The 13,336-nt window shown below is 49.0% G+C and overlaps 1 protein-coding gene across 1 annotated transcript; it reads right to left on the reverse strand.

Moving 5' to 3' along the window:
• Positions 1-3,129: 3,129 nt before the first annotated feature.
• On the reverse strand, positions 3,130-11,654 carry LOC129700076 (heat shock cognate 71 kDa protein-like). The gene is made up of 2 exons (XM_055640257.1): positions 11,331-11,654; positions 3,130-4,995 (listed from the first exon to the last, which is right to left on the reverse strand). The coding sequence occupies exons 1-2, from the start codon at positions 11,611-11,613 to the stop codon at positions 3,353-3,355; spliced, it is 1,926 nt and encodes a 641-aa protein (XP_055496232.1). The 5' UTR covers positions 11,614-11,654; the 3' UTR covers positions 3,130-3,352.
• Between the last annotated feature and the right edge of the window lie 1,682 nt (positions 11,655-13,336).

Here is a 13,336-nt window from a genome sequence, read left to right on the forward strand (position 1 = left end):
CAAAGGCGTACAGGTTTGTAGGTTAATTGGTTCGGGTAAAATTGTAAATTGTCCCTAATGTGCAGGATAGTGCTAGTGTAAGGGACGTTTGCTGGTCGGTATGGACTCGGTCCGCCAAAGGGCCTGTTTGTTTCCACACTGTATCTCTTAAGTCTAAAGGAATTTAGGCCAAATTCTTGTGGCAAATGAGACAAGCTTAGATGGGGCATCTTGATTGACATGGATGAGTTGGGTTGAAGGGCCTGTTTCAATGTTGTGTGACTATGATACAGAGGGATATGGATCATGTGCAACTTGTTAAGGGCCTGTCCCACTTTCACGACCTAATTCACGACCTCTTTTACTCGTGGACATTTTTCATCATGCTAGAAAAACGCCCCGACCTACTTGATGCCACGAGAACCTACGACTAGCATCACGTCCTCGAGACGACCATGCTGCGAGTATGAGTCAAGGGCAAACTCGCCAGTGAAAGTGGGACAGGCCCTACTTGGCATCATGTACCACAGAGACGTTGTGGGTCAAAACGGCCTGTCCCATCCACTATGACTGCACTGGTCACCAAAGTTGGACAAGAACACTGTGACAGTATGTTCAATAAAATCACTAGCCAAGATCAAGACTGATAGTTGCAATTTCAGAGGAAAGTAATAAAGCTGGTTAAATGGTGGACGTAAGAAGTTATGGAAGTCATTACCTTTGTCAGTGAATGGTGTCACTGTAAATGGGATTTATGGAGATTGCCTTATAGTAGAGTGACCAGAGATGGCAGTGTTGAGTCCCTGAATTTCCAGAGGTAAGAAAAAGTCATCAGCTCCTCATTCCTTTGACACTGAAGAGACTGTTTGGCTTTAAGGCTATTCTTGTTTAATTTAGTTTAGAGATACAGCGTGGAAACAGGTCCATGCCGACCAGTACACTAGTTCTATCCTACAGGTAGACAAAAGTGCTGGAGAAACTCTGCGGGTGAGGCAGCATCTATGGAGCGAAGGAAATAGGCAATGTTTCCGGCCGAAACCCTTCTTCAGACTGATGTAGGGTGGGGGAGGTGGGGCGGGAAGAAGAAAGGAAGAGGAAGAGCCAGAGGGCTGAGGGAGAGCTGAGAAGGGGAGGAGATAGCAAGGGCTACCAGAAATTGGAGAAGTCAATGTTCAAGCCGCTGGGGTGCAGATTGCCCAAGCGGAATATGAGGTGGTGCTCCTCCAATTTACGGTGGTGCTCACTCTGGCCATGGAGGAGGCCCAGGACAGAAAGGTCAGATTTGGAATGGGAGGGGGAGTCAAGTGCTGAGCCACCAGGAGATCAGGTTGGTTAATGCGGACCGAGCGGAGGTGTTCGGCGAATCGGTCAGACCAAGCGCTTGGTCTGACCGATGTGGATCAGCTGACATCTAGAGCAGCGGATGCAATAGATGAGGTTGGAGGAGGTGCAGGTGAACCTCTGTCGCACCTGGAACAACTGCTTGGGTCCTTGAATGGAGTCGAGGGGGGAGGTAAAGCGACAAGTGTAGCAGCTCCTGCGGTTGCAAGGGAAAGTGCCCGTGGAGGGGGTGGTGCGGGTGGGAAGGGAAGAATTGACCAGGGAGTCCTACACACTTGGGACAATTTACAGAGGCCAATTAACCTATACACCCGCACGTCATCGAATTGATGTGAGAGAGAAATCAGAGCACCTGGGAGAAAACCCATGCGGTCACAGGGAGGATGTGCAAACACCTCACAGACAGCTTCTTAGGTCGGGATCTGGGTCTCTGGCGATCTGAGGCAGCAACTCTACCGCTGTGCCACTGTGCTTCAGAGCAGTTGCAGATATGGGCAGGGAAATGCCAGATGAAGTTAAGCCTGAAAAATTGTGAGTTGTTACATTATGGCAGGTCAAATGTTAGAAGGTCATATATAGCAATGGTTACTTCTTCCACACAAGCCCAATGAAGCTGTGTAGCTCATCCTCCTTTCCCAGAACAGAGAGATTACAATCCTTCTTCCAATAAGAACAGGTGATTCCTGCTCCTCCAATAAATAGAGTTTCCCCTCCCCACTATTAACTGTTTTTGCATGGAAAGTACTAAATAGAAGCCAACATTTATATAGCTGCCGCGTTATGAATGGCAGATGCAGTATAATGTGGATAAATGTGAGGTTATCCACTTTGGTGGCAAGCACAGCAAGGCAGATTATTATCTGAATGATGTCAGATTACGAGAAGGGGATGTGAAAAGAGACCTGGGTGTGCTTGTACATCAGCCACTGAAAATGCAGGTACAGCAGGCAGTGAAAAAAGCCGTTGGCCGTCATTGCGAGAGGATTTGAGTTTAGGAGCAAGGAGGTCCTACTGCAGTTGTACAGGGCCCTGGTGAGACCGCACCTGGATTATTGTATGCAATTTTGGTCTCCTAATTTGAGGAAGGACATTATTACTATTGTGGGAGTGCATTGTAGGTTCACCAGGCTAATTCCCAGGATGGCGGGGCTGACATATGATGAAAGAATGGGTCGACTGGGATTGTATTCACTGGAATTTAGAAGGATGAGAGGGAATCTTATAGAAACATATAACATTCTTAAAAGATTGGACAGGCTAGATGCAGGAAAAATGTTCCTGATGTTGGGGGAGTCCAGAACCAGGGTCACAGTTTAAGAATAAGGGGTAGACCTTTTAGGACTCAGATGGGGAAAAACTTTTTCACCCAAGGAGATGTAAATCTGTGGAATTCTCTGGATGTTTTCAAAAGAGAATTAGATTTAGCTCTTAGGGATAAAGGAATCAAGGGATATGGGGAAAAAGCAGAAACGGGGTACTGATTTAAGATGATCAGCCATGACCATATTGAATGGTGGTGCTGGTTTAAAGGGCCGAATGGCCTACACGGGCACCTATCTTTCTATATTTCAATATGAATATTAGGCAGCATCTCTGGAGAATGTGGGTAGGTGACGTTTTGGATCGGGACCCTTCTTCAAACTAATTGTGGTGGGGGGGTGGGGTGGGGTGGGGGAAGGGGAATCAAAGACTGGCAAGTGATAGGTCGACCTATCCATGTTCTCCGGAGATGCTGCCTGACCTGCTGAGTTACTCCAGCACTTTGTGACTTTATGTCAGGTCTCTTGTTTGTGCTCTGGAATACCGTGATAATGTTAAAAAAAACTGAAAGCATCGTGGGTGCGATGGATGGTAATTGCTTCAGGAGCTCTGGCAATTAATCTACAGTAAGCAAGAGAAAAAGAAAAGGGTGGAGTCTTTTGTATTATCTGAATGGATCATGATTGATAGTACATTGTCAGACCTCCCCTCCCAGCAGGGCAATAAGCAGCTGGTGAGTGGGCAGTTAGTCCAGTACCCCGGCCCACACCACTCAGTCAACCTCTTCAATGGTGGGCCCAGATGCAGCTTCAGGCACGGGGGGAGCACCTGCAGCACTCTGGGGAATCCCACTGCAGGGGCATCTGAGGAACTTCAGCAGCGGTTTGCAAATCTGCTCCAGCTCTTTCTGCTGGTAGTCGAGCTCCTCCTTCTCCGCGGCCTGGTTTGTTTCCAGCCAGCCGAGGACCTCCTGACACTTGGCCAGGATGACCGTCTGCTCCTCATCACTGATCTTCCCCTTCAGCTTGTCGTCCTGCACGGCCTGCTTCATGTTGTAGGCGTAGGACTCCAGGGCGTTCTTGGCCGCCACCCTCTGGCGGTTGATGTCGTCCTCCGTCTTGTACTGCTCCGCGTCCTGCACCATGCGCTCGATGTCGTCCTTGCTCAGGTGGCCCTTGTCGTTGGTGATGGTGATCTTGCTGGCGTGGCCGGTGCTCTTGTCGATGGCCGACACGTTGAGGATGCCGTTGGCGTCTATGTCGAAGGTCACCTCAATCTGCGGTAGGCCGCGAGGCGCCGGCGGGATGTCGGTCAGGGAGAAGCGACCCAGCATGTTATTGTCCTTGGTCATGGCCCGCTCACCCTCGTACACCTGGATCAGCACGCTGGTCTGGTTCTCCGAGTACGTGGTGAAGACCTGCGTCTGCTTGGTGGGGATGGTGGTGTTGCGTTTGATGAGGGCCGTCATGATCCCCCCGGCTGTCTCGATGCCGAGGGACAGAGGAGAGACGTCCAAGAGCAACAGGTCCTGCACGTTCTCAGACTTGTCTCCCGATAAGATGGCCGCCTGCACTGCTGCCCCGTAGGCCACGGCTTCGTCCGGGTTTATGCTCTTGTTCAGCTCCTTCCCGTTGAAGAAGTCCTGGAGCATTTTCTGGATCTTGGGAATCCTGGTGGAGCCTCCCACAAGGACAACGTCCTGTATCAGTGACTTGTCGATCTTGGCGTCGCGAATGGCCTTCTCCACGGGCTCCAGCGTGGCTCTGAAGAGGTCGCCGTTGAGTTCCTCAAACCGGGCCCTGGTGATGGCGGTGTAGAAGTCGACACCCTCGTGCAGGGAGTCGATCTCGATGCTGGCTTGCGTGCTGGAGGACAGTGTCCTTTTGGCCCGCTCACAGGATGTACCCAGCCGCCTCACCGCACGCTTGTTCTGGGAGATGTCCTTCTTAAACTTACGCTTGAACTCCTCGATGAAGTGGTTGACCATGCGGTTGTCAAAGTCCTCCCCTCCCAGGTGAGTGTCGCCAGAGGTGGACTTGACTTCGAAGATGCCGTCCTCGATGGTAAGGATGGAGACATCGAATGTTCCGCCACCCAGGTCGAAGATGAGGACGCTGTGCTCACCGGATCCCGCTTTGTCCAGTCCGTAAGCAATGGCTGCTGCGGTGGGTTCATTGATGATCCGCATCACGTTAAGAGCAGCAATGGTCCCAGCATCTTTGGTGGCTTGTCTCTGACTATCATTGAAGTACGCCGGCACAGTGATGACCACGTTGCTGACTGGACCGCCGAGGTATGCTTCTGCCGTCTCCTTCATTTTTGTCAGCACCATCGAAGAAATCTCTTCAGCAAAGAAAGACTTATTCTCTCCCTTGTACTCCACCTGCACTTTGGGCTTCCCGTCATCATTTATCACTGGGAAAATAATGAAGACATATTTAATTAAGACAGGTTTTAAATTATAAAGCATTTTATCGGGATGCATCACAGCATGGTTTGGGAACAGCTCCATCCATGACCGCAAGGAATTGCAGAGAACTTGTGACATGGCTGAGATGATCACACAAACCAACCTCCCTACCATTGACTCATTTTTTTGCATTCAGTCTACAATGAAACTGGTCACCTTCCAAAAACTTCTACATTCCACCATTTTCTGTCAGAAACAGACCCTTCTGCCCACTGAGACCACGTCACTGATCGCCTGTTAAATACTGTAGAACACTAAAGCACAGGAACAGGCACTCGTAGTCATGTTCGAGCCCGGGTCGTTGTAAGGCAGCAATTCTACGGCTGCGCCACTGTGCCTCCCGATTACTGATTAAATGTTTTCTGGAACTAACAAAGAAAACTGATGAAGGCAGGGCAATAAACAGTAAACTACTTCAAGAAGTGAAGCGCTACACATACCCCAGTTTGCATTGACAGTGCTGAAGTAGAGATGGTTGAAAACTTCAAATTCCTAGGAGTCACCCAGCTTTTCCTGGACCACCCATATTGAAGCAACGACCAAGAAAACACACCAATGCCTCTACTTCCTTAGAAGGCGTAGGAATTTCAGGATGTTCCCTACAACTCCCACCACCTTCTACAGATGTACCGTAGAAAGCATTTTATTGGGATGCATCACAGCATGGTTTGGGAACAGCTCCGCCCAAGACCACAAGAAATTGCAGTGAATTGTGGATTCAGCCCAGGCCTTCACACAAACCTATCTCCCGTCCATTGACTTAATTTATACCTCATGCTGCCTTGGCAAGGCCAGCAGCATAATCAAGGACGAGTCGCACCCTGGTCGCTCCCTCTTCTCCCCTCTCCTATTGGGCAAAAGGTTATAGAAGTGTGAAAACGTACACCTCCAGATTCTTGGGTTTCTTCCCAGTTGTTATCAGGCAACTGTGAATGGGGTTAGGAGGGAGAGATTGATCAGCCATGATTGAATGGCGGAGTAGACTTGATGGGCCAAAAGGCCTAATTCTACTCCTATCACTTATGACCTTATGATGCTAGGACCCCTGTAGATATTAATAACTTGGATATGGATGTAGGAGGTATAGTCAGTAACTTTGTAAATTACATGAAAGTCAGTGATGATGTGATAGTGAGGAAGTGTCTAAGGCTACAGTAAAATGTGGATCAGATAAAAGATTGGGTGGAGCATTGACAGATGGAATTTAATAACAAGTGCAACTGATGTAATTTGGGAAGTCATAATTTGTGTTCTAGGAGCACAATAAGGCCATTCGGCCCATCAAGTTCCTTATGCCATTCAACCATGGCTGATCATTTTTTCCCTCTCAACCCCATTCTCCTCGTAATCCCCGACACCCGTACTAATCAAAAATCTGTCAATCTCCACCTTAAAAATATCCATTGAGTTGACCTCCAGCCTTCTGTGGCAATGAATTCCACAGATTCACCACCCTCTGACTAAAGAAGTCAGAGCAGTAGGACAAATACCATCAATTGTTGGGCATGAAGGAAAGCTGACAGAGGTACTTTCGGATTTAAGTCCAGTTAAGGACAGTTTCCTGGGATGTCAGGACTGTCTTATGAAGAAAGACTGGATAGACTTGGTTTATACTCTCTAGAGTTTAGGAGATTGAGAGGGGATCTTATAGAAACTTACAAAATTCTTAAGGGGTTGGACAGGCTAGATGCAGGAAGATTGTTTCCGATGTTGGGGAAGTCCAGGACAAGGGGTCACAGCTTAAGGATAAGGGGGAAATCCTTTAAAACCGAGATGAGGAGAACTTTTTTCACACAGAGAGTGGTGAATCTCTGGAACTCTCTGCCACAGCGGGTAGTTGAGGCCAGTTCATTGGCTATATTTAAGAGGGAGTTAGATGTGGCCCTTATGGCCAAGGGGATCAGAGGGTATGGAGAAAAGGCAGGTACGGGATACTGAGTTGGATGATCAGCCATGATCATATTAAATGGCGGTGCAGGCTCGAAGGGCCGAATGGCCTACTCCTGCACCTAATTTCTATGTTTCTATGTTTCTATAATGATTCAGATAGAGTGGTGAAGAAGGCCTTCTTAAGTCAGGGAACGGGGTATATAAATTTTGTAAGTTTACAAGTCGCTGGTTAGATGCTGCTTGGAGTATTGCACACAGTTCTGATCGCCACACAATAGGAGGGATGTTGGTTGTGCCGGAGAGAATGCAGTGGACTAACTGGGATCTTGCCTGGATTATTGGACATTAGTTTTATGGAGAGATTGGATACGCTGAGATTTGTTCTAACTATTTCTCTTAATTTTACAAACCTCTGTTAAATCACCCCTGGAACGGAGTAGGCCGAGGGGTGATTCAACAGATACATAAAATTAAGAGGAATAGATAGGACAAATGCACTAAATCTTATTCCCAGCACGGAAATAGACCCTTTGACACAACTAGTTAATGCAAACTGAGTCCCCAAGTCCAAGTCCTTTAACCCATGTTGCTCTAAACCTTTCCTTTCCTATAACACAAAGGGCGGTGGGTGCATGGAACGAGCTGCCGGACTATTAGACAGGTACATGGATAGGACAGGTTTAGAGGGATATGGGCCAAATGCATGCGAGACTAATGATGGGACATGTTGGTCGGTGTGGGCAAGTTGGGCCAAAGGGTCTGTTTCCTTGTATGACTATGTAGCTGTCCAAATATCTTTTAAATTATGTCGTTCTACCCGTCTCAACCTCTACCTTTGACAGCTTATTCCAAATATATATCGCCTTTTTTGTGGAAAACGTAGTCCCACAGGTTATAATTAAATCATTCCCTTCTCACCTTAAACCTATACCCTCTACCTCTCGATTCCCCACTCTGGGGACAGACAGTGTGCATTCATCTATCTATTCCCCTCGTGATTTTAAACACCTGTACAAGTACACCTGTACTCCATCTGGGCTGAAGGGCCTGTTCCTGTGCTGTAATATTCTGTGTTCATCTGGGTGCAGTTTTTCACAGCTCAGTTTTAAATGAAATAACCATTTATGCTGAAACTTTGTCCACAGGTTTGAGGCTCTCCCATTTGAGGAAACATCTCCACTTCTAACCCATCATGACCCCTTTGGGCTCTTATATACAGCATAGAACAGACAGCACAGGAACAGGCCTTTCAGCCCATAATGTCAGTGCAAAACATGATGCCAAGTTAAACTAATCTCCTCTGCCTGCGCGTGATCCATATCCCTCCATTCCCCGCATATCCACGTGCCCATCCAAAAGCCTCTTAAACACCATTATCATATCTGCCTCCACCCGCATCCGGCAGCATGATTGCGCACCCACCTGTGTACTACAATGTCTCACCACATATCTAAACTTCCTCCTTTCACTCCTTTGTCTTCTAGCCTTTGACATTTCTACCATGGTGGGAAAAAGGTTCTGACTGTCTGCCCTATCTATGCCTCTCATAAATTTTATACCTTTCTATCCCGCAACCTCCAGCATTACAGAGAAAACAATCCAAGTCTATCCAACATCTCCCTGTACCTAATACCCTTTAATTCAGACAACATTCTAGCAAACCTCCTCTGCACTCTCTCCAAAGCCTCCACATCTTTCCCCTGATGGGGTGACCAGAACTACACGTACTGCTCCAAAAGCAGCCTAACCACAGTCCAGTAAAGCTGCATAATGACTTCCTGACTTTATACTCAATGCCCAGACCACTGAAAGAAAGCATAACAAATACTTTACCACTCTATCTACTTGTGTAGCCACTTTCAAGGAGCTGTGTACTTGGAGCCCAAGATCCCTCTGTACATCAATGTAGTTAACATAGAAAATAGGTGGAGTAGGCCATTCGTCCCTTCGAGCCTGCACCGCCATTCAATATGATCATGGCTGATCATCCAACTCAGTATCCTGTACCTGCCTTCTCTCCATACCCCCTGAACCCTTTAGCCACAAGGGCCACATCTAACTCCCTCTTAATTATAGCCAATGAACTGGCCTCAACTACCTTCTGCGGGAGAGAATTCCAGAGATTCACCACTCTCTGTGTGAAAAAAGTTTTCCTCATCTCGGTCCTAAAAGATTTCCCCTTTATCCTTAAACTGTGACCCCTTGTTCTGGACTTCCCCAACATCGGGAACAATCTTCCTGCATCTAGCCTGTCCAACCCCTTAACAATTTTGTAAGTTTCTATAAGATCCCCCCTCAATCTTCTAAATTCTAGCGAGTACAAACCGAGTCTATCCAGTCATTCTTCATATGAAAGTCCTGACATCCCAGGAATCAGTCTGGTGAACCTTCTCTGTACTCCCTCTATGGCAAGAATGTCTTTCCTCAGATTAGGAGACCAAAACTGTACGCAATACTCCAGGTGTGGTCTCACCAAGACCCTGTACAACTGCAGTAGAACCTCCCTGCTCCTATACTCAAATCCTTTTGCTATTAAGGGTCTTACTATGTCAGAACTCGACACCATACGCCAAATGCAACCTAACCATAGTTTTATAAAACTGCACCATGACATTTGTACATATTACAATATCCCTCCACCCCATACACACAACTTAATTCCCTCCATCTTTCTCCAGAAAAAAAAAAATAAAGTGCTGGAGTAACTCAGCTGGTCAGGCTGCATCTCTGGTAAGCGTGGATAAGTGATGCTTCGGGTCAGGACCCTTTTTGACTTCATCAGTATCACAACTAATTTCCATCCTGCACTCAAATTCACGGACCATCTCCGACATCTCCCAACCGTTTCTGGATCTCACCGTCTCCATCACAGGAAACAGACTATTGACCGACATGTACTACAAACCTACTGACTCCCATAGCTATCTTGACTGCACTTCTTCCCACCCTGCTTCCTGTAAAGACTCTATCCCTAAGTCCCAATTCCTCCATCGATGCCGCATCTGCGTCCAGGATGATGTGTTCAATACCAGGGCATCGGAGATGTCCACATTCTTTAGGAAACGGGAGTACCCCTATTCCATTATAGATAAGGTTCTCTCTAGGAACTCCTCGATATCCTGCAGCTCCGCTCTTACTCCCCCTCCCCCTATTCGTAACAAGGACAGAGTCCCACTAGTCCTCACCTTCCACCCCATCAGCCATTGCTCCAACATTTTTGCCACCGCCAACGGGATCCCGCTACTGGCTACATCTTCCCATCTCCACCCCTTTCTGCTTTCCGCAGACCGTTCCCTCCGAAACTCCCTGGTCAACTCATCCCTTCCTACCCAAACCACCCCCTCCCCAGGTACTTTCCCCTGTCCCTGTACCTCCCCCCTCAACTCCATCCAAGGACTCAAACAGTCTTTCCAGATGAGGCAGAGGTTCACTTGCATCTCCTCCAACCTCATCTACTGTATCCGCTGTTCCAGGTGTCAACTTCTCTACATCGGCGAGACCAAGCAAAGGCTCAGTGATCGTTTCACTGAACATCTCCACTCAGTCCGTCTTAACCTACCTGATCTCCCGGTGGCTCAGCACTTTAACTCCTACTCCCATTCCCAATCTGATCTTTCTGTCCTGGGCCTCCTCCATTGTCAGATTGCGGCCCAGCGCAAATTGGAGGAACAGCACCTCATATTTCTCTTGGGAAGTTTACACTCCAGCGGTATGAACATTGACTTCTCTAATTTTAGATAGCCCTTGCTTTCTCTCTCCATCCCATCCCCCTTCCCAGTTTTCCTACTAGTCTTACTGTCTCCGACTACATTATATCTTTGTCCCGCCCCCTCCCGACATCAATCTGAAGATGGGTCCCGACTCGGTCCCGCCCATCCCGATGGGTCCCGCCCATTCCTTCTCTCCAGAGATGCTGGCTCACCCACTAGGTTACTCCAGCATTTTGTGATACCCTTCTTCAGTATGTGAGTTCAGTTTAATTTATTGTCATGTGTACCGAGGTACAGTGAAAAACCTTTGTTGTGCGCTAACCAGTCAGCGGAAAGACAACAGACGATACCACAGACTGATTGTGGGGGCGGGAAGAAGGGAACTGTATGTCTAAGGAGAGAGGGGATAGATTTAATAGGTGAGATACATGGATAGGACATGTTTAGAGGGATAAAGGTGAGACATGGCTGGTGGGATTAGTGGAGACGGGGCTATTGATAGATACAAAAAGCTGGAGCAACTCAGCGGGACAGGCAGCATCTCTGGAGAGAAGGAATGGGTGACGTTTCGGGTCGAGACCCTTCTTCAGACTCTATGACTGGTCCAGATGTTGAGGTGTGAGCCCACAGCTGTGGTGACAGCAGGCTGTGGAGGGGCCGCACGGCCGCAGCCCTCTCACCGGTGAAGGGCCACTGCTTGATGTCGCTCTGCACCGTCGGGTCGTCGAACCTGCGGCCGATGAGCCGCTTGGCGTCGAAGATGGTGTTGGTGGGGTTAACGGCCCCCTGGTTCTTGGCGGGGTCGCCGATCAGCCGCTCGGTGTCGGTGAAGGCCACGTAGCTGGGCGTGGTGCGGTTGCCCTGGTCGTTGGCGATGATCTCTACCTTGCCGTTTTGGAAGACGCCGACACACGAGTAGGTGGTGCCCAGGTCGATGCCGACGGCCGGCGAGTGGGCGGACATGGCGCCGGTTGCGGAGCTGAAGACGCCGCGGCCGCCCGCTCCCTCCCGCGCAAACCCCGGCCAATCACAGCACCACACCCTTTGTCCCGGAGCCACGCCTCCCCGCGGACACCGACCAATCACAACCCCGCGGGCCACGTGGGCTCGTCCACCCGCTCACCAATCAGCGTTCACCACGGGTCATGGACCAATGGGATCCGCGGGAACTCTGACCAATGGGTGCGGCGGGGCCACGTGGCCGGCGGGGCGGTGACGAGCGTCGCCCCGTGACGACGTTGCCCAGCAACGGCCCCAAGCAACGGCCCCTAGCAACGAACCCGTGACGACGCTGCCCAGCAACGGCCCCACGGATTTAGATGAAGAGAGGCCCTAAGCTATTTCACTTGTGAGCCTCCCCCCCTCCTAATCCCCCACCCCCACGACTAGAGGACCATGACTACCCGACAGTGTGGCACTTTTAGATCCTATTGTATGTTGTCATTAAACAGATGGTTTTAAAATACATATTGGATTCATCGCCTTACCTGGATCGCCGTTTGAAGCTCTGGAGTGTTGTGCCTACTGCTTCAACATCATGGAGCTGTGGTTGGCGGACCAGACCCTTTCATCAGTTGTAGGAGCAGAATTAGGCCGTTCGGCCCATCGAGTCTACTCCGCCATTCAATCATGGCTGATTTATCTCTCCCCATTCTCCAGTCATCACCCCGTAACCCCTGACACCGCACTAATCTGTCAACACCTCCCCTAAAACACCCGAATGTCCGCGGTGTGGCAATGAATCTCAGATTCAATTCACCTGGAAGATGGCAGAGCAGAAGCAGCCGCCAGACCAGCGAGCGAGTGAGTGGATCGTTGACCAAAGGACTTTACATTGGTGGAGGTACCTGTACTAATGTTGTACAACATTGGTTCATAGATTAAGCACATACATAAATACATACATATAGCTCTCCCTCAGAGGACATCAAGAAAGGCTTGAGAGTAAAGATGAGTATTAAGTCTCGACTTAAAAGAGTCGATTGAGGGGGCTGTTCTGATGGGAAGAGGGATGTTGTTCCACAGTCTAGGTGTTGCAACCGCAAAGGCGCGGTCGCCCCTGAGCTTATGCCTAGACCGCGGGATGTTCAGTAACCCCAAGTCGGCCGATCTGAGGGACCTGGAGGTGGTGTGGTGGGTAAGCAGACTTTTGATGTAGGAGGGGACAAGCCCGTTAAGGGCTTTGTAAACATAAAGGATCTTGAAATTTATTCGGAACCGCACAGGGAGCCAGTGGAGAGAAGCCAGAATCGGGGTGATGTGGTCCCTTTTTCGGGTGCCTGTCAGGAGTCTCGCTGCGGCGTTTTGGACCAGTTGCAGGCAAGACAGGGAAGATTGGCTGATGCCCGTGTAGAGGGAGTTGCTGTAATCAAGGCTGGAGGAGGTCATCAAACTGGAGGAATTGTTTTATTTTAGCTATCGTCCTGCTGGAAGAAGCTAGCTTTTACCACTGCATTGACTTGTTTGTCAAATTTCAATGCTGAGTCAAATATCACGATGACGCGAGATTTGAGTAATGGGGTAAGGCCTCCAAGGCTGCCTGCTATCATTTTGATGGAGTCTGAAGGGCCGAAGAGGATGACCTCAGACTTACTCTCATTTAGTTGGAGGAAGTTCTGGGCCATCCAACACTTTATATCCTCGAAGCAGTGGATAAGGTTAAGTAGATTTGATCGGGTTTTGGGCA

The sequence above is a fragment of the Leucoraja erinacea genome, chromosome 9 (assembly GCF_028641065.1).
Source record: "Leucoraja erinacea ecotype New England chromosome 9, Leri_hhj_1, whole genome shotgun sequence".
Classification (NCBI taxonomy): Eukaryota; Metazoa; Chordata; class Chondrichthyes; order Rajiformes; family Rajidae; genus Leucoraja; species Leucoraja erinaceus.